A 21,389-nucleotide genomic window follows, 5' to 3' on the forward strand; every position below is an offset into this window, starting at 1 on the left:
ATTGAGCTAACCAGAAGGAGGAGTGACTTCAGTGTTAGGCCAGGTTTCAGGGTCTCTGGACTCTGAGAGGCCTACGGGGGGATGCAGGCCATATGAAGAGTTGGAAGCTGGCCAGGCCTCCCTGAGGGCCCCCAAGAGCCAGCTGAGGGCACTCACTGGTCCATCTGCACATCCCTCCCAGGCCCCCTCAGCCGGACTGCCAGGTACTCTGATTCTGCTCCCCAGTCATGGTCTCTGCTTGGAAAGGAAGGCCTGGAAGGGGGTGTGCAGGCCCGGATGTGGAAGTGTGTGGCCCCGCCACACTTCATTTCTCACCAACATTTGGAACTCATTTCCTTAAGTTTGCTGGTGGTTTTCCACTTAATCCTTTGGAGGGGCTATTCCTCTCTCAGTGTTTCCTCAGGTACTGACTCAAGACTAAGGGACTCTCTTTCCTTTCATTGTCTTTGACTAGCCAGAAGTGGATTTCCCCATCCCACCAGGCAGAGGCAGGAGTCAGGAGTCAGTGCAGAGCCAGCCCCAGGAGCCCATCAGCATGCCCCAGACACTGACCAGCACACTGGAGCACATTGTGGGCCAGCTGGATGTCCTCACCCAGGTAGGTCGTGACATTAGTTCATCCCATTGTCTGCACTTGGCCTGGCATTTGGACTATTTGAAGTTGGCCAGCAGGTACTGGATTTTTAAAAAACATAATTTTAATGGACCTAGTTTCCAGCCCAAATTAATGAAATAGCGTTGCCTGCCCTGGGGTCCTGCTGACAGAGCCATCTGAGAGCTGGTCAAGCCACTGGACCCCAGAATCACCAACACTGGATCCTGCCAGGATGTGCCCACCCAGGGCTGGCCTGGGCCACAACAGAGCTTCAAGAGAAACACTGTCTGTTCGTTCATTCCACTTTTCACTGGGTGGGCACTCCAGGGACATGCTGGGGAGCTGCAAGCTGTGAGTCAAGGCATCCAAGAGCCCAGGCTCTGGCCTAAAGCTGGCACTGCTCCTTATCCTCTGAGTGACTTTGGAGAAATCCCTTCAGCTCTCCATGCCCTGGTGTGTTTATCTGTGATGTGCAGTGGTCCTGGGCTCTGCTTCCCATGTTTGTGGTAAGGATTAAAGGAGATGAATCTGTGGGAAGTGTTTGGCCTATGCCTGGCCCTCGGTAGCTGCTCAGTAAATGTTAGCTGTGGCACTGACCCTCATCAACGAGACAGATGTGGGCCACGCCCTCTGGAGTGTGCTTTCATCCGGCAGCTCATAACACAGATTTGCAGTGCAGCAGTTTCAGTAAGAGCAAAATGCCCTGACAAGAAGTGTCAGCCAGCACTGCAGCCCTGCCCACTGGGGCATCTCATCCTGGAGTGGGAGAGTGGTCCTGGCAGAGGGAGCAGCCTACTTGCAGGTCTGAAGGGCCATGGGCACATCCAGGCAATGAGCGAAGCCCAATGTGGCTGGCATGGGGCATATAGGTGGTGTTGGTAGCAGGGCCAAGGCAGGATTTAAAGATCCTCGGATCCCTTCCCTCCTTGGCTCTGGGTGCAGACCCTCCGGCCCCTACTCCTGTGCCAGCTCCGGGGTAGAGTGAGGGTGTGGTAGGGACGCAAAGGACCCTTGAGTGTGTGATGGAAATGGAGCTGAAGTGGCATGGCATCCTTTCTCTACCTCTGGATCTGAGGCTAAGTAAGGAAAGCTCCTTCACATCGTGTCACAGTGTCCCAGCTGGTACTGCACACCTTGGATGCACTGAAGGATGGATGTTTGAAGGGAAAGGTCAGGCATGGTTGGCTGGGGGATGGTGGGACTCCTTACAGGCACATCATACAGACATTTCTGCAAGCCTGTTAACCCTTGAGAAGGCGGCATGTGGTAAGAGAGAGAGATGAGCAACATGCAAAGACTTAAAAGAAAAATCCCCTACCTCAAACCCGTCAGAAACTGCCAAGCCTGCCTCCTGTTCTTCACAGCCACATCAAGTGAGAGATCAGGGGAGGTGGAATCAATTAGAACTTTATAGGATAAAATTGGAAATTAAGTCTGAGCAGATGATTAAAAATAGTTTCCTTGGATCCAGAGGAGTATAACACTAAGAACACTTCCCGTCACTGAGTTTTAGGGGCGCACATGGGAGGTTTTGTCCTGTATTGGCAGTTAGGAGAATGATAGTAACATTGTAAGGAACCGGTATCACAGAGAATAAGTGAGGCTCTCTTGTGGCCTTGGCCTGTGGCCGGGGGTTTGGATGTCTCTGTGGCACCCTTGTCCTACCTCACACCGTTCAGCCCCTTTGCAAATCCATACGGTGCTCCACCCCCGACCAGATGCCAAGCCCATCAACCAAAGTGCTTTGCCAAGCAGCGTATATTCCTGAATGCCACAAAGTGCGGCATGTTCCTGATGGACTTGACGTGTCCTGAGGAAACCACAGATGAAGCCCCCAGTTGAGGCCTTAAAGTGCAATCCATTTTCAAAACAGTAGGAGGTGCATTTGCCCCAATCCGCGTGCTCCCCTCCGTTTTGGTCACTGGTTGTTTCCAGGCCCGCCTCCTCTCGTGGAGTTGGGGCTCTAGCTGAGGTATTCCATACAGCCAGAGCTGTCCTCACTGGGCTTGGAGGTTCCCTGCCCCCTCCTCTTGGGACCGGCCTAGCTGAGGGCAGCCCCCTTTCTGGAGGTTCCCTTGAGGCCTAGAGCCGAGCAACCACTGCCATCCTTCTCCCTGTGTGAATAGCTCAGCCCGGCTCTGAGCCTCCTTGGTCTGTGGATATTGGCCTCCGATGCTGCCACTTCGGGGAGGCGCTCCTCACCATCCCAATGTGCCTCTGTGCTCTGGAGGGGTAGGAGTGTCTCTGCCACCCCAACACTGACTGCTCCTTCAAAGTTGTCCATCTGAATCATGCTGTTCTCCTCCATCCCACCCCCCTCATTGCCCCTTCCTCCCCAAGGAAGTCTGCTTCAAAGTGGCCTCCGAGAAAGAAACTGCCTTCGGGGCTGTGTCCTGCAGGACATCCTTCCAGGGAAGAACCATGGGGGCTGCAGTGGGCAGTGGCTGGGGATGTTTACTGAGTGAGTCACAGAGCCTCCAACCCCTGAGTGACATGAGGAGGGCACCCCATTGCAGAGACTCCCAGTCCTCAGAGCCTGCCTTCCTGCTCAACAGACTGGGTGAGGCCCGGTGATCGAGTGCTCCTCTCTCGATGTTTGTGGCCCATTTGGCACTGGTCAGAAGGCCAGGGACTCAGTCTCAGTCCTCCTCAGTGGCACCTCTGTGCAAAGCAAAGGCCCAGAGGTCAGGCAGCTGAGCGAGCCCTTGGAGAGACGTGACTCAGAGCTTTTCTGAGTGCAAATCCTGGCTTTCCCACTTCATAGTTCAGTGACCTTGGGTTTCAGGGCTCCTCTTCTCAGCCCAGTGGGCCACCTGACTGTCAGCCTGGGCACACCTGCCCTCCTAGATTTGAGGGCCAACTGCACCATTCATCACCTGGGTGATGTTGGGTGGGTGATGTCGCTCCCCAGAGCCTCAGTTTCCTGTCTTGTAAGGTGGGGAGAGTCTAGCCAGCTCGTGTCCTCTGAGCACTGTTGTGAAGCTCTTGGTTGACTGGATGGTCTAGACTTGTGCTGGCTGCTTTGTGAAGCACAATGTGAAGTTGTGTTCTCCACAGGGCAGTGGGGACAGCACCAGGGTGGCCAGGTGACATAGGAGTGGCAGGAGTGGACATTCCACAGGCCTCTAACTGCTGGGCTTGAGTCCCAGGAATGCTTTTGAGCTGCCAGTGAGACTAGTGGTCTGGCTAGGCAGTAGGATGAGAGGGAGAGAAAGAAGAAGTCTTTGCCCAGCTACAGGAAGGAAGAGGGTCCAGGAGGTGACAGGGGCGTTGGGGTGCACTGGGTGCTATTGAAAATCAGGGATGGGTCCTAGGGCCCATTAGATGGGAGCCTTAAACCTGGACCCAGGCTTCAGGGGCCTAGATTGAAGCTCTTTGAAGATGTATACTTCTTATGACAGCCATCCCTGAATCGAGTTATTGTAATGGTTTTTGAGGGAAATATATTTCCTAACAAAGGAATTTAGGTTTTTCTTTGGGAGACTCTTTGCTCCTCAGAACCCCTCATGGGAATTCTCAGGAGCTACGAGGGCTGAAGTCATGGGTATGAGTGCTGTGTACTGTGTGTGCCCCCCTCTTCATCTGTTAAGCCTGTCCTGGGCCCCCTCCTGCTCTGGAGAGAGGACACACCTGTCCTGTGGCTGCCCTGGGTCACTGACTTGCTGGGCCTGCCCCAAGTCTTGTCTTCCTGATAAAGTTGGCCCAACCCCAGAGGCCCGCAAGGTCTAGAGAGAAGTACAGACCAGAAATCAGAGGCCCCAGCTGCTCTGGCGCAGCTTTGCCTCTTTCTGTCCCTGTGGACCTGGGTCAGTCTTGGTTTCTTTCTCTATAGAGGGGAGACTTTAAACACTGCCTGTCTGTCTGTCCCATGGAGTGGGCAGCAAAGGTCAGTGTCTCAGGTGGGGCCGAGACTTCCCTTAGGGCCTTCTTTCCATGAGTCACTTCTCATATCCGCCCATGGCCAGGACCCTCCCCTTGTGGCCACACCTAGAGGCAGGACTCCAGGGTGGACCCTGTGGCTGTTGGGTCTGCTTGCTTGGTGATGGGCCTTCAGTGGGTATCCAGACAGAGGCCCAGACTTTTCCCCTCGTGTTTTTGTGAGGGTGCCACTGAGTGATTTGGAGTCCCTTTCACAGATGCTGGAAAACTAACCAGTGAACAGGGAGAGGCTGTTTTCCACAGCTAGCTTTGCTGCATGAGCTCACCTCCTGCATGGCTCCCTTTGCTTCCTTCGCAGGCTCCTGAGTGACAGACATTTGCCTGGTGTCTGGAAGTTGCAGAGGCCCTGGGTCTTTCTCACGTGTGAGGAGGTGGGATGCAGAGATGTGGACAATACCCAGGAGCTGGGGAGGCTACAGTGAGGGGCGCAGGCCCCACAAGCAGCTTGGTGGTTTTGCCTCAGAAGCCCACAGCAAAGTTATTTTTGACTCCAGTTTCACGTCTTGCTGCTTTTTAAAAATACCAAGCCATGAAATTCCTGTTCCAAGTGTGTTTTTTTATGGCACCCGTGCTGATTCAGGCTGGCCACAGCAATGCTATGATGTCACGTTCAAGTTCCTGTGACTCACTGGGGGCTGCTGGCCTCCGGGACTGGAACATGCACGTGGTGGGAAGCAGGCAGGGGCCCCCCATCCCTGCTGGTTTGAGTTACTGGCATTTAGCTTTGTTAAATGTCCAGGTTGTTGTAACTCTGCTGTCCTAACTCAACAAGGCTGAGGACTTTTGCCTGTTTGCTTTTGGGAGTTGGGTAGAAGGCCCGTTTGCTTTGAGACACCTCGACCCTCCCCTCCATGGTCCCAGCAGTTCCCTGTTGGATTGGCTGCTCAGGTCTGGTTCCTTGCTGGTGGGGAAGGTGGGAACCTGGGCCCGCCGTGGCATGGGCTGAGCTGCCTGACCACTCTCAGGGGCTCTCAGTGTTCCTTTTTCCTGGGCAGACAGTTGCTGCTTACGGAAACAGACTGCAGATTTTAAAGCAGCTACACCATTTTCTCTGGGGGCTGGTCTTCCCAGGTGGGCCCAGACCAAATTTGTTGGGCAGGTACAGAGTGAAAGTCACTCCCATCCCACCCGGTGATCCCTGTCTATAGGGTGTGCACAGCCCTCCTGATATCGTCGCACACAGAGGCGGTGCCGCAGGGGTAGCTCTGGTTTCTCTCCACATCAGCACACCTAACCACTTGGCCTACATTGTCCAGAGTGCGTTTAGCCATCCTCCTCTTTATGGACATTTAAAGGCTGCCCTTGGGCCAAAGGCGAATTCAGGACAGTTGGAGCTCCCACCACTTGGACTTTAGAGACAAGAGACTTGTTTTTCCTGTTCAGACACTGCTTCCAGGGGATGAGGGACTCAAGACTCTCTCTGGTCTGTGTCAGAGACACATTTGGGGTCTGACTCTAGCCAGTGGCAGAGAGGCTGGGCTCTGGCCCACCCCCAGCCCCATTGCTCTTCTTGGCAGTTTACCCACAGGCTCCTTGGCTTTGCAAATACATAGGCACAGGAGAAACCGCATTTCCCCAGTACCGAGTCAGGGCCAGTGCTGCTGGCAGCACTTGAAGATGGGGCGAGCTTGTGTTTGTCACTGCAGAGGGGGCTGCGTGGCAGCTCCATCTTCTGTCCCATGTGCGGTTGTGTCAGAAAGCACCCCTCCCCCAAAGAAGCTTCAGATTGAAGGCCCCCGCCCACCGGCTGGGCTCAGGATGGCTGCGGTTACCTCTAGGGCCTGGGAATGTTCCTGGTCATCTGAGATTTCTCCTGTGAGGCCCCGAGCAGGCTGGAGCTGGGGGAGGGGGAGCAGGGGCCGGAGTGGGAGAGCAAGGCCCATGCAGGGACAGCTCGTCCAGACTGACTCTGGGATTACTCTGAGAGGAGGGAAGAAGGGGACTCCACGTGATTTATTCTTGCTTCCCTGGGGACCCAAGGGCCCTCCAAGGAAGGGTCAAGCACACGCCACAAGAAGGAGCCTATGAGTATTCTGGTTGTGACAAGCAACCCCAAATGAGCCTGCATGGCTCTGAGATTAACCAAGCCACCCTTGACCCTGTGGTCATTTGGCGCTCTCCTGAATGAAGCGCCGCTAGAGCAGGGTCGGGGAAGGCTGCAGTCAGGCCTGCCACTGCCCTCCGCCCACTCTGTAGAGGGCCCTATCTAGGCCTGAACTGTTGGTACAGACCCTCACTGTACCCACAGTGGCCATGGCTAAGTGGAGGAGAAAAAGCAGACAGAAGCCTTGAACTCAGTGGGGCATGGCATATGGAGGAGTGGTCCTTTGGGGCAGGGGCCACAGCCCAACTTGCTAAACTATACTGAGGTTTTCCAGGCCTCCAACAAGCTACCAAGCAGTCTCTCTGACTTGGGATGACTGTGTTTTATCAGGCTTTGGTAAATTAACTACTTTACATAGATTGTTGGAAAAGTCAGCCTCTGAAGACATGGGATGCAGAAGGTGCCAAGGCCAAGGTTCATGACTGGTGCTCAGCCCTGTTTGCACTCAGCTTGGAGTCAGAGTATAGCAGAGCCTCTGGCCTCACAGTGACTGGCATCCTGCACCTTGGGGCCCATCCCGTCAGACACTTGGCTTCCCTGGTGGCCTGCGCATGGCTGGAGAAGAGATGAGCTTGCACCCAGGCCACTGTTGGTGGGGCGTACAGCTCAGGTCTCCTCTCCTGGTGTGGGTAGTACCCCACAGATCCCAGGAGCATCCAGTTTTGTGGATGGTGGTGAGTGGACCCACTTTTTATAGCTTCTCCTTTGGGGGTAAGCAGTAATAAGGAAAAGCCTGTGTTTATTTAAAAGGAGTTACTATAAAGCCACGAGGAAGGTAAATTAGCCAAAATTCCTTAATCTACTGATATAAAATAGTGTTTCATGTACTTCCTGAACAGAGCTAATCCTCAGTAGGGGTGGGGCTAGGGTTGCAGAAACATCAGAGAAATCCTATATCCCTGAGATAATGGGAGACAGCAACACGGACCTGTGGGCTCAAGGGGCAAAAGCTCATTTTGTGTTATTAGCGGCAAACTGTGGGGTGAAGGGGGTGGTGAAAAAGACAGTTGCTGAGCCCAGAGAGATTGGGAGGAATTTCTTTCTTTCTTTTTTTTTTTTTTTATGAGGAAGATTAGCCCTGAGCTAACATCCATGCCCATCTTCCTCTACTTTATATGTGGGACACCTACTACAGCATGGCGTGCCAAGCGGTGCCATGTCTGCACCCGGGATCCGAACCGGCGAACCCCCGGCTGCCGAGAAGCAGAACGTGTGAACTTAACCACTGCACCACCAGGCCAGCCCCGGGAGGAATTTCTTTAGAAACTCTTTTTTTGTACATCAGCTGAGCGTGATCCTGGGCAAGTTAGCATGTCAGACATCTGCATGAGAGGGAATCTCTGTTCCTTCGTCTGTGAAATTCAGGCCTCAAAGCTTTCAGTCCTCATCAAATCAAGCCTGAGGTGGGAAGAAGGGGAACCGGCTGCTTCCTGGCCTTCCCCCGACTCTGTGCACCTCTGCTTCCTGCTGAGGCCAGGAAGCCTCCTCCCTCCCAAGGCCAGCTGGCGGGGCCCCTGCAGCCTACCCGCCCTCCTCTCTCTCCCCCGCCATCCCCTCAAGTCTGCCAGGTCTGAGGCCCTAGCTCAGGGGAGAGTTCCCCACCAGCCAGGTGAATAGGGCAACCATCTGCAGAGTAGGGCTGCCCCTAGGCCCTGGGCACCTGGGCTGGCCTGTGCCACCTGAATTCTCTGCATCCTCATGGCACTCACAGCCTGGCATTTGTCCATCCAGCACTCAGTGTTCTCCTATTTGCCAAGAGCTGTGCCTGGGAGGGAGAAGACAGTAGTGAGTGAGAATAGACAAAAACCTCTATCCTTGTGATGCTGGCATTCAGACTGATGGACGTCAATAGGCCACTCCAGGGCCAGTGTTTGCACCACTAACTTGAAGTCCCCTGTGCCACAGAACACTGGGCTCTGGACAGAGGCTGGCACTGAGAGGCAGAGCCTGGGGTGGTCGGAAGGGCTGGGCAGCAGCCCCTTCCCCAGGGAGCTGAGCTGGCCCCTTTGGCCCCCATTATTAACCCTGACATGTGGCACTGGGTTGGCCAGAGCACCATCAGTCAGTCAGGGCTCTGCATGTACACACACTTGTGTGCACAGACACACAGACACCAAGAGACAGAGCTGGAGCTGGCAGGAGACAAGGCAGAGCTGGGCAGGCGCTGGCCCAGCGGCCCACTTTGTCTTGATAGCTCACAAGACCCCACAGCAGAGAGATTCCCCTTTTATTGCATCTGTTTTAGATCTTTAGAATCTAAGTGAAGTCAAAACCATGCTACAGGGGAGATTAATTCCACATTTTTCCATCTTTGCAATGAAACCAAAGGAAAGTTAGACATTCTGTGTGGCACAGTCAAGACAGGGGCTCCATACCCCAGGACGTTTCCTGAGGCCTAGAATGAGTGCCCTGAGTGATCTGGCTGAGTGGCTGTGCTTTCACAGATCCAGGGCACCTGGGACCCTCTACTCCCAGTAATCTGGTTCCTATGCTGGGGGGAGGGGACTGGGGCATCCCAGCCCCTCTGGGGAGACCGCCTGGAGGAGTCCCAATCAACAGTAAGTCTGGAAATGATTAAAAGGAACTTTCCGTCACAGGAGAATTTTAAGAAGCAGCCAGACCACCACGTGCCCTGATGACTGAGACCCTACCAGGCCTGACCACAGACCACCTTCTTCGGGGCCCCTTCAAGCTCCATCTGTGCCCCCTCCCCTCCAATAGCCCAGAGCTCAACCATGGCCCCTGTGAGCTGGGGGAACCATGTTGCCCACAGTGTACCCCGTGCCCAGAGCAAGTGCCACACAAATGTTAGCTATTAATATAGTATTACAATGGCTCTATGAGAGATGCATTGTACAGATGAGGAATCTGAAGCCCTGAGACAGATTACTTGCCCAAGGCCACTCAGCATGTTAGTGGTCAAGTTCAGATTTGAACCCAGATTTGAACCCAGGCAATACAGCTGTGGAGCCTGCAGTCTTACCACAGAGACAAAGGTGAGGACCAGGAGTCACTGTGACAGCATTTTCCAAGGGCCCACACCCAGGCTACAGCCACGACACGCTGGCAGAGGAGAGCAGGCACCTGAGTACTGGGCCGGGAATGAGGAGGACTCCCTGGGGTAACAGGGCTACAGTGGGGTTTCAGGTAGGTGGGATTCAGGCAGGGAGAGCAGCAGTAACAGAGAACACAGGCCTTGAGTGCCACATGAATGCCACACCAAGGGGTCTGGCCTTTGTCCGTAAGCTCTTGGATGGGAAAAGCAGGGACAGAGCCACAGCAGTGTAGAGGGCAGAGGGGTGAAGGGTGACCCAGAAGACACCAGGAAGCCAAGGCTAAAGGATGGGGACTGAGAGGAGCAGTCACTGAGAGGGAAGGGCCTGGGCCTACAGCCCTGACTGTATGTTGGGCGTCCTGGGGCAGGGGTGGCCTGCCTCAGTCTGGGGAGGACATTCCTCAGGCAGAGCCCTGACGTGACTGCCCCACCCAGCCAAACGCAGCATCCAGAGGGGTGTTGGACAGCGCGGGTCCATCAGCTCTTCCTGCGCTGTGTACCCCCACACCCCAGCCAGCTCTAGTGCCCTGCTGTGCTCCCCATGCCCACTGCCCTCTCCTGGGCTTCACCCCGGGGGGTGCTGCCTCTGCCGCACATACTTCATTTCCCTCTGCCTGAGTTTCTCCCCACGCTGTAGCCCTGGCAGGCTCCTGCTAGTATGGCACCCTCACATCGTTTCAGCCCTCCTGCCCCCCTCCCATCTTGCCCAGTCAGACACCAATGCCCCAGGCTCCTGGATTCCTGCTAGACGGCCATCCCAGGGCAGTTTTACTTCCCTCCACCACTGCTCCAAGCCAAGGCAGAGTGCTTGAGGGGTGTGTGGCTGGATGTCAGCTCTCTGCCTCCATCTTCTGGCCCAGCCACCCTGTCCACCTCCATGCTACCTGTCTTCCCTGTTCCAAGGAAGCCTAGGAGGGAATTTTGACCATAGAAACCAATACCACTCACCTTAGAGGGGACCTGTGTACCACCTAGGGCTCTGCTTAGAGCAAGAGGTGGACATGGAAGAGTGCCCTGACTAAGGTGAGAGCAGGGGCTACTGGGAAGAAGGACTGCCCCAGAGCTAGATGGGATTGAGGAGTGCAGGGGGGAGCCTAGAGTGAGGCCTACACATGTGGAAGCATTTCTTAAGGACCTAGCCAAATATCTGAGAAATGCAGATAGAATGGCTGGCTGGCTGATCACCCTTGTTCTCTTTCTCTTCCTCCCAAATGTTATTCACTGTCAGTCATGGTGGAGCAGCTTTGCCAAAAGCCAGCCCAGACAGGACTGGTACTGCAGCCGCATCAGTGCCTGGAAGCCCTAAGAGCCAGAGTCTCTTGTTTGTTGCGTGTGGCGGGCACCTGACAAATGTATGGGAGTGGATGATATTGTCAGGAGGGCCCGTGGGTATACTGTGGCCCCTTGGGGCTTTGTAGAAGATGAGGCTCCCGTTTTCCCACTACATTTGCATGTGGGGTCTATGCAAGAGGCCTTCAGCAAAGGTGGCAGCAGCTGTGGCTCTGGGAGGAGGAACAGCTACTGGAAGGGACCTGGCTCAGAGGGTGCTCCCTTGGTCTGTGTTCTGAAGTGTCGGTTCACTCCCGTCTGTTTCATTGCCTGTTGTGGCACCAGACAGCCATGGTCAGTTCCTAGGCCAAGCTTCTCCTAGAGCTCACTCTGGAGCCAGCACTCTAAAAACTGGCTATAGGCATTCAGGAGCACCGTCCTCCCTGTCTGTACCTGCTCAGACCTGTGAGTCTGGTGACGCAGTGCCAGAGAGCAGATGCTTCCCTGTGCCCTCTCCCTTTTTGGCTAAGGGCCCTGAAATCCCTCCTCTACCTTCCTTGTGACCACCACACTCTCTTCCCTGCTCAACCACTCCAAACCAACCACACTGGCCTCCGACAGTTCCAAGTATGTGCCATGTTGTCTGCCTCAGGGCCTTTGCATCTGCTGTACCTTGTGGTTGGAACGTACTTCCTTCGGCCCTTCTTGTGTTGTCTCCTCACAGAGGCCTCCTGGACCCCCCTGTCAGAGTTGGAGCTCTCCTTCCCGGGTCTGACAGCCCAGGCATCCTCCCCAGAGGAGGTGAGCCATGTCAGGGGACTGGACTCCACTTGGAGTTCAGCCCCTGTGGGCCAGACCAACAAATCCTGCTTCTTTTCTTGTTGCTTTCTCTCCAAATACAAAGTGAAAATGGGATGAAAAAGAGGCCTAATGAGGAAGCAGAAATGAGAAGTGGGGGGGAAAGAGCTGAGAAAAAATGCAAGACAAGCCTACCTCAAGAGGAAACCAGCAGGGCCGGCCCTGTGGCCTAGTGGTTAAGTTTGGCATGCTCCGCTTTGGTGGCCCAGGTTCAGCTCCCGAGCACAGACCTACATCACTCGGCAGCAGCCATGCTATGGCAGCAAGCCACATATAAAATAGAAGAAGGATAGGTACAGTTGTTAGCTCAGGGCCGATCTTCTTCAGCAAAAATAAGTTAAATTAAAAAAAAGAGAAAACCAGGCCAGGAGAAAAAGAGGTGAGGAGGGGGGCGGTGAAAGAAGGGGAGGGAGGGGCTGGGAAGTAGGTGGCCAAAGGAGAAAGGAGTGACAAGGAAAGGCGCACAAAGCCCAGGGAGAGTGCCACAGCATAACGGGAGGGGGAGAGTGTGGGCAAGTAGGGACTGCACAGTGGCTCACGAGGCATGCGGGGCACAGAGGCAAGGCCAGTCGTAGATGCCCCTGTTCTGCTTTGTTCCACCACTTTCGAGGGTGTGAGGAGTTCTTCTCTCAGGGAGCACGGACCCTCACCTCCTCCATGTGATGCCTGCTGAAGAGCCCCCAGCCCATGCCGCCCAGGCCCTCACGGCTGTGAGCCAGGCAGAGACCCTGCACACGTGCTTTGGCCTCTCGCAGCACCACAGAGGCCTGAGTCCCCTTCACATGGTCAGGAGTGAAGGCTCTCCCCTCGGCCACCTCAGAGGCCATACCCAGACTCTGTCCCACGCAGGGCGCCCAGACTGGGCAGTTTGGGCCATTAGTGGTTTGGGCAACAATGTGGGAGGTAGGCTCAACTGTTCCAGGTCTGGGGGCCCCTCGGGGCCCATAGCTGACCTTTGGCAGACACCTGATAACTTGATGCCCATAGAGAAAAGACATCTGAGGCTGTGAGGTACGGAATGGGGGCATCTGACAAAATGGCCCCCATGTTGTGTTCTCTCCCACTTGGAGTTGGGGGCCCTGGGTGCCAGATATGTCGCTGGGCACTGGCATTTTGGTGCAAGTTCTTTGAGCATCACTACAATTCTTAGGAAACTAAAAATAAAAGCCTATCACTTTAACATCGGTTAATTTTATACCACACTCAGAAGGTCCTTCAGGGTGTTACATAAAATGTCTTACACATCTTGAACTGTGAGCGAGAGAAGTCACTGCCCTACTAATGCTGCCCCCGTAGGAGACAGATCACAATGTCTTCTCTCCATTAAATAGGAAAATTAGGATTTGAGCCAGATGCCCTTGTTCTTCCTCTCCTGGGAAGATTTTCCTTGGAGAGCCCAGGCAGTGGAGTCATGCTGGAAACCCCACCCCCTGGCCTGAGCTGGCCCCTCCCATGCTCTGGAGGCCAATGCTTCCAGCACCCTCCTTGTGTTGGGCAGTCCCTCATGTTGCCCCCTGAGGGGGCCAGGCTGCCTTCCAGTGGGTTCCAGGGACATCACTGACATGGACCTGTGCCCTGGCCTGGGCCCTCAGCTCACGTTTGCTGGGTTCTCTTCAGCAATCAGGACTGTGGATTCACTGCCCTGTCCTCCTCCTCTTCTTCCCTCCTCCTGCTGCTCCCCGCCCCCAGCAGTGGGGATGCTCTCAGAAATGCAGGATAACCCTGCTGCTCACCCAGGCTTCCCCAGCCGCCTCATGCTTGCCTGACCCTCAGTCCTCTCAGAGGGGCCTCGCACTCAACCTGTCCTGTCTGGAGCCCATCCTCTGCCTCTCGCACCGGGCCTGTCCTCAGGCTTGTCCTGTGTTCTTGGCTTCAGGGAGCATCTCCTCCTCTCTTGTCCCCCATCTGGCTCACCCACCTCAGCCTAGGACCACCAGCACCTTCCTGCTGCTCTGAGGCTAAACATGGGGCTACCTAGCACGGCCCAGCCCCTCTGCCTCCTCTGAGGCCCTCTCCTCACTCCTGCACACGAGCCTCCTTTGAGCCATCCCTCCTGCTCATTACATTCCCTGCCACCTCAGGGCCCTTGTGCACACTGATCCTTTGGCCCAGTGCCCTCCCTGTCCCTCTTGCCTGGTGAACTCCTCCTCGACCTTTGCTTACTCCTCACTTCCTAGGGCCATTCCCTTGGCCCTGACCAGGCCAAACCCCTCCCTTCTTCCCAGTACACCCGGCTCCTCCGTGCTACTGCTTAGTACTTGCCTCTTCAAACCGTTGTGCACCGCATGGGCCCAGCTGGGTCTCTTGCGCCATTGTCATGGACCAGCACAGGGAGGGGCTCAGTGAGGATTTGAGTGAGTGAAAAGAGAGTCAAGGGCAAGGATCAGCAAACCTTTTTTTTTTTTTTGTGAGGAGATTGGTCCTGAGCTAACATCTGTTGCCAATCTTCCTTTTTTTTTTTTTCTCCCCAAGCCCCAGTACATAGTTGCATATCTTAATCATAGGTCATTCTAGAATGTTCCTCTATGTGGGATGCTGCCACTCCATGGCTTGATGAGCAGTGCTAGGCCCGCACCCAGGATCCAAACTAGTGAACCCCGGGCTGCAGAAGCGGAGCATGTGAACTTAACTACTTGGCCACAGGGCCAGTCCCAGCAAACCTTTTCTTAATGGGAAATATTCTAGGCTTTGTGGGCCGTAGCGTCTGTCACAACTACTTGACCTGCCGTTGTAGCCAGAAAGCAGCCATAGACAGTACGTAAACAAATGGGCATGGCAAGAAGACCTTATTTATAAAAGTAGGAAGCAGGCCGAGTGTGCCAACCCTTGGTCCAGAGAAACAACAGAACATCCTCAACAGGAGTGAACAGCAGTGTTTCTGAGGGAATAATTTTCCATGAAGAGGGCTATGGCTTCCTGGAGATTGCTGGTAACAGCAGGAGAAGGTAGTTCAGAAACAGGCTCCCAAGTGACCCTCTGACAGATGCGACTTTGAAGATGAAACTTCTGGATCCCCTATGACCTTGCCCCATGAGGCTCCCCCACAGCTCGCAGGTGAAGTCTATGACCCTGGGATGCAGACAGTGTCCAGAGTGGGGTCCGAATTCTGATTCCTGTCACTCTGATTCAGGAAAGGAGGTGCCTTGGTTCAAGTTGAGCCCAGTCTGGTGAGGGCAGGGCGCCCAGCAGCGACCTGAATGAGTTCCATGGTGTGTTAGGGGGCTGACCGCTTATGCCGTAGTGACACAAGTGCCCCAGTGGAAAGGCGTCTCAAGTGAAGGCGTTAGGGTAGTTTCTCACTGCATATCTACTTAAAGGTTCTTGTCGGTATGTCATTGTTTAGCCAGGTAAGAGACTCTGCTTTCTGGGGCTGGGGCATCTGAGCCTGGGAACTGCCTCTGAGAGTGGCCTGATGGTGTGAGGGGGCTGCTGGCTGACCCTGAGGGATGTCCCTTTCCACTGCTTCTGCTCTTTTAGTCTGGAGCCACCAGGCCAGGTGGCCTAAACAGGACAGAAGGCAGCTGCCCCTGGGTGAGAACAGAGATCCATGAGTTCCTCCCCATCTGCTTGAGTTTGGGGATAGGGTTGGGGGACAAGCAAGTCTCCTGGGGTCAAATGGCCAGTAGCCCTCAGGTGTGGTTGGAGCAAGTCGGCAGAAGGGAGTAAGGCCAGGCCTCTCCTTCTATGTGCTCAATGGGGACAAAGCGAAGGTACACAGTTCCCAATGCCCAAGCCCACATTCTGAAGCCAGGCCGCTGGGGCTTATGGCCCAGGTTTATCATTTATAAACTGTGTGACTTGAGGCAAGTTGCTTAATATCACTGTGCCACAGTTTCCTCATGTGAAAAATGGGTGTGATAAAGGCTCCTACCCTGAAGGTTTGTTGAAGTGTGCTTGGCACATTGTGAGTGCTCCGGGAACGTCGGCTGCCAAGAGCAGCCCTGGAGCAGTGTGTGTCAAGGATCATCAGGATGACCCCCCAGTCCTGCCACTGGTCCCCTCGAGTCTGGGCTCCACACCCTAGTTACAGAGGGGACTTGGGAGTAAGCTGCCTGATGGCAAAAGGGTCAAGGAGAGGGCGTGAGCTGTCTGGTTTCTCCAAGGTCAGCAGACAGGAGAGGCCTCTCTGTGGAAGAGTTTGGACCCCAGAATGAAGGAGTCCCGGGAGATGGGCCATCTTTCCTGGCCACCTTGCCCAGACAGGTCTGCCCAGCAGCCAGCACCCTGGACTCAAGCCCTTTCTCCAGTTTCCCTTCACCCTGCTTAAAAGTCAGAGGTCCACGGACACCATGTCGGGCAGAGCCATTTCCCTCATTGGCACCTGCCACCAGACCCGGCATGCACCTCCTTGGGGACTTTCTGAGTGGCTGGGACCAGACTTCTGGTCCCTGTTCCTCTGGAAAGAGTAAGGTGAGAGGCCTGTGCGTAATGGGGCTGCTTGGAAGGTCAGTTCTTGTTTGCCCTGGAATAAAAGAAAGGCAAGACCGTTGGGTTGGGAGTGTGGCCTCAGAACGACCGTGGAGGTGTTTGCCTACACGCTGCTCCTCCTCGCTCTAGGGTAGGGATGGCCTTGTCTTCGGCCTGCAGAGGATGAGGAGAATCCCCAGAGCACGAGGTTGGGCGAGCAGAGAGCAGCCGACTTGGCGTGGCCCTGGGCAGCGGGAGAGAAGGCCGCGGCCTCTGCTCTCTGGACGCTGAGGCAGCACATACTTAGTGAGGCTGCTGTGCGCCTGACACTTGCTGTGGGGAGGTTACTACCAACCGGCAGGTAAAGGTCACACTGTAAACAAAGCCACATGATAAGAACCACTCCTTGCTAGAGATGCCCCCCACAGCCCACATGCTGTTCCTGATGCTGTTCCCTCCCCCTGGAGGCCCCAGCAGCGGGGGAGGCATGTTGGTGCCGTGGTGCTGCCCTCCTGCTATACTGCCAGCCCTGAGCATGTCTGACCTCTGCTGCTTGGATGCACAGACGGGAGCCCTTCCATCACTGAGGAAACTCTTTCCCTGGGGGCAGAGAGACACACGAGCAAAATTAGAGATCTAGGTTGCACTTTGTCATGAGGGATAACTGTTTTCCATGGGAGTGAGGTCCCATGCTTTCTTGGAGTAGGTTTAAGAAAAATATGTGAAGGAGAGAATGCCAGATAGCTTTCTAACATACAACAATCCAAAAGCATCCTCCTCTCCCTGGCCCATCCTTGCGGCTCAGAGTGGGTTTGGGTGGGATCACATGTGACTGGGAAGAGCCTGGTGGACTTATCCCTGGATGGTGGCTACACCCAGCATCTTGGCAGAGTAGGCTGGAGGCAGAGGGGGTAGGGGAAGTCGAACCAAACACAGAGATGACGTGACTCTTCCAGAAGCTCGAGTGGGAAAGGGGAGAAGCCAGAGAGTGGCAGGGAGACGAGCTGCAGGCTTGAGGGGTGGTGAATTTTTTTTAAGCCTGTTTGTCTATAACATGCTGTGAAGTACCCCCTCAAAGCTCCCAAAGGAAAGGCCCACAGGCGGCCCGGCACCCTCCATCAGGGGGCTGGATGTGAAATAGGTGATGCTTTTCTGTTCAAAGAAATTTAATATTGACGAACTTAAGGGCCAGATTTTTCCCGAGCTCAAGTACGGGCCCCCCGTGGAACTAAGAGGAGGCCTCGTGAAATGCGTGGCTCTCCTGGTGTTGACATTGGCCCAGTACCCACTGCCTCCTGCCTCCACATTTGGAAATTCGGTCCCTGTGAAAAGTTAAAAAAAAAAAAGCAGAAGAGGAAAAGCAGGCTGGCTCCCCCACCGTGGCCTGGAGTCCGGGGCCATCGGAAAAAGTCTGGATGAAGAATGATTTTGGCACTTGGCTCAGTGTGAGTTTCACAGCAGCCAGTGGAAACTTCCAGGAATGCTGCTCTGGGCCAGCCGGGGGCTGTTTCCGCCGCCACTTTTACAAGATGCAGACCCCTCCACGGCTGGCTGGCCAGCACAGGGGCAAGGTGACTGTCTCTTTCTGCTCAGCTCTGCCTCTCAGGGTACAGTTCATATTCCACAGGCAGCAACTTTTCACGCTCTGTCCTGTACCAGGGGATTCAGAGCCTTCACAGGCCCGGCCAGCTCGTTTAGAAGGGGCCAGCCACCAGGCGGAGCAGCCTCCATGAGCAGCTGATATCCATGCTGGATGCTGTGAGAATTTATAGTAGCCTTAGAGGGGGATCTCCCTCTCAAAACGTTTCAATGTTTTATTAAATGTACGAAAGGAAAGTTTCCTTTCCACTGCACCAAGGTCCAGAGCCTCCATGGAGCCTCAGGGAAGGTGGCAAAACCTCTTGGGAAAGCCCACTGACAAATGGGTAAAGTTAATAGAAAGTTTTGTTTCTTAATCTGACCCCTGTCTGATGCCTGTAGACTGCACAGCACAGGAACCAAAACTGCCTCGTGCACAGCGGACTCGCCCAGTGCCCACTGTGGGCCTGCCATGCATAGGCGCTCAGCAACCCTCAATAAGGGGGTTGAATGATGAGCCCAGCCGTAATGGCCAGCGTGGGTCAGGCTGAGCAAGTGCTGGAGTGGACGTGTGACCAGTGGGGCAGGCCCATGGCGGGCAGTACTTAAGGCCAGTAGGCCAGCCCCTCCACATAGGCTCCTAGATACCACTGCCCCTCTGCCAATACTCTGTCCAAAGTCAGAGGAGGTGGACAGGTTTTCGCAGCCTTGTCTGGTAGGCACGTCTGTAAGACTGGCCTTGAGCATCTGCAACCCCAGCGGCTGGGGGCATTTGGCAGGCCAGACAGACAGCCAGGTCCACAGGCCAGCCATCATGCTGGGTGTGTGGGAGAGGCCAGGGAGCAAGGGCTCAGCCTCCGGAAGCCAACACGATGACAAACATTGTCACAGTGGTCAACATGGGTCAAGCTAACAAGTGCTGGGCACCATGCTGAGTCACCTTGCAGTCTCCAGGACTGCCATGAACTTGGCGTTATCCTTCCCATTGCAGAGGAGGAAGTGGGCTCCAAGACAGGGAGTTAGGGCCTGACCCCCAGATGGCAGACTCTGGAAATAGTCCTCACTGGACTTGGACAGGCAGAGGCCCTCCTGGGCTCAGGGGACTCACCTCCCAGCCTAGGAAGCCCCTCCAGTGTAGAAGTGAAGGGCCCGAGGCATGGACACAACCCAGGTGGGATGCCTTCATTGTGGGTCACTGCTCCACATATATTGACTAGCGCCTGGTGGCTTCCTCCTCTGTCATACGTGAAGGCAAAGGAATCTGAAAATTAAAATGGACTTTATTGAGTTTTCTCCCCTCTGGAATGGAGATGGTTGATGGTCTCCAGTTTATGGACAGAGCCGGGCCCCAGTGAGGAAGTGCTTCTACTGGGGATTCCTGATCCTTGATTGTCTTGGGGAATGGCCAAGGGCTATGGGACCTGCCACCTACTTTCTGTCACTGTGTCCTCCCCCGGCCCACGAACATCAGAGAACAACCATCCAGAGCCAGAAGTGGACATGAAGGTGAGAGCTGTCCCAACAGCCACCAGAGCCAAGAGGCCAGGCAGGACCCCTGAGTGGGAAGAGCTGACATTTGGACAGCGGGCTGAGGCAGCTGAGCAGGACTGACTGAGGGGATCCCCAGGGCAGCCCAGAGGGCCCTCCATCCTCTGAGCCTGACTACCATTTATTTTCCAGACGGTCTCCATCCTGGAACAGCGGTTGACGCTGACAGAAGACAAGCTGAAGCAGTGTCTGGAGAACCAGCAGCTAATCATGCAAAGAACGACACCATGATCAGGGGAGCAAGAATCAAGAGCTCAGTCGATTTGGGGGGTGGCAGGCCACGTGTTTGTACTGTGGGACTTGGGTAAATAAATAAAGGGGATTCCACTCTGTGGGAACCACATCCATCCCAAGCCCCAGGAACTGCATACTTTTCCGTCCGCCCTGCTGTCTGCCCCTCTCCACCTGGCGGGGGAGGCCCTGGTAGGCAGGGCCACCCCTGCAGAATGGACCATGTTTAGTTTCATATGAAGGAGCCGCTTGAAAATCTTTGCTGCCTAAGAGTCCTAAGGAGCCTCAAGATCAGAGCTCCTCCTCCGGAGAGGGCAGCCCCAAGCCACCTTGCTTTTCACTCCTTGCTGGGGTTTGTTCACCTTTCTGCCATATGACTGGCTTTTCCCACCTGCCACAACTTAGAATGGTCTGCTCGTTGCATGGATAAGCCAAGAGTAATCTCTAAATCTGACAAAAGGCCCAACATGGGCCCGTCTGAGTCAGGCTTAGCCAGGAACAGGCACTCTGGACAGGGGGTGGCTTTGCAGTGGCCTTGATTTCAGCTCCACACATGTTCCCTCGGGCCTGGTGCCTTCCTCCTCTGCATACACGAGGGCAAAGGAATCTGAAAATTAAAATGAACTTTATTGAGCTTGTTGTAGAAATGGCTTGTCCTGAGTGAGAGCTAATTGGTCCCCCATCCCAGGGCCCACAAAGTGAGAACGAAAGTGGCAACTTGGGAGGGCCCTGCCAGGATCACCTCTGAAGCCCAGGACACTTGTTTGCCACCATTCAGGATGTTGGAGGAGCAGGGACAGCCAGAGCCCCTGCCTACCACCCACCTCCCTCTGGCTAGCCCCAGCTGGCTTCTTCAGTCGGAACCTAGAGGCCTCAGGCACTTGCATTTCCATTTGCTCATGAGGGTTTCCATAGTCTCCTTCTGCATCCGTCGGGGAAAGAGTGTTTTCCATATGTCTGGTTGGTGTTGTTGCCTTCAGCATTTGGCTTCTTGGGGCTCAGCCAGCCGGGGAGGTATTTATCCCCAACACCCCTGCCCTGCCGTGGGGTCTAGGGGGACAGTGTTAGACCTTGGGAGCTGTCAATACCATGCAGCTAATGAGGTTCCCAGCTTCTGTGGCTTCCAGGTAGGAGCAAAGCCTGAATGCCTAAGAGCTTGGCCTGACAAGGACACAGACTATGTTGAGTCCTGATAAACAACAAGAATAGGGAAGCTGCCTCCTCCAGCTGAGGGGAGAGAGAGCTGCAGTCCAGGGTCAGGCCTCCAACTCTGCCTTTGGCCAGCTGTGTGACCTTAGCATGGTGACCCTCTCTGAGCCTCAGGTTCTTGTGTTAAGTAGTGATAACCACCCCTCCAGGTGGTTATGAGGTAGATGCTGCAGGAGCCTGGCACAGCAGGTACTCAACGGACCCCCTGCCCCAGGCCACCCTCCTGGGGGGTTTCCTGCACACTCACCTGCCTTGACAGAGCCACCAGCCAAACCTGGAATTTGGGGGAAGGATGGTTATTGGAGAGCTGCACTTGTTTTAAAACAACAGAGAGCCCCGCCTCCTGCAAGCCTGGGGGTCAGTGTGTATCACCATGCGGAGGGCAGTGCTGGGAGGGTGCTCAGGTTCTCACCTGAGACCTCTCTGATTCTCCGAGTGAGAATCCAGGGGCGCAGGTTGCTCCTGGGAGAAGGGACAGGGGACTCTAGGGCACTCTGACCATTCTGGTGACTGTCTAGCCTCAGTTCCAACAACTCCCCCGCTGAAGGTGCTGCAGGACCCTGAGCTGGGCAACACTGGGCTGGTGGCAGGCAGGA

At 55.0% G+C, this 21,389-nt stretch overlaps 1 protein-coding gene across 10 annotated transcripts in view; it reads left to right on the forward strand.

Moving 5' to 3' along the window:
* The window catches only part of POC1A (POC1 centriolar protein A), a 95,743-nt gene extending 76,037 nt beyond the window's left edge, over positions 1-19,706 (forward strand). For 4 of the 10 annotated variants that reach the window (XM_070575127.1, XM_070575129.1, XM_070575130.1 and 1 more), the window contains 2 exons: positions 455-598; positions 19,486-19,706. In XM_070575127.1, coding sequence (XP_070431228.1) covers positions 455-598; positions 19,486-19,584 — 243 coding nt within the window. In that variant the 3' untranslated portion in view covers positions 19,585-19,706. Of the gene's footprint in view, positions 1-454; positions 599-4,832; positions 5,070-19,485 lie in introns of those variants that run through there. The other 6 variants (XM_070575135.1, XM_070575128.1, XM_070575134.1 and 3 more) reach the window with 4 other exon arrangements.
* The last annotated feature ends 1,683 nt before the right edge of the window (positions 19,707-21,389 follow it).

This window comes from Equus przewalskii, chromosome 15 (genome assembly GCF_037783145.1).
Source record: "Equus przewalskii isolate Varuska chromosome 15, EquPr2, whole genome shotgun sequence".
Taxonomy (NCBI): Eukaryota; Metazoa; Chordata; class Mammalia; order Perissodactyla; family Equidae; genus Equus; species Equus przewalskii.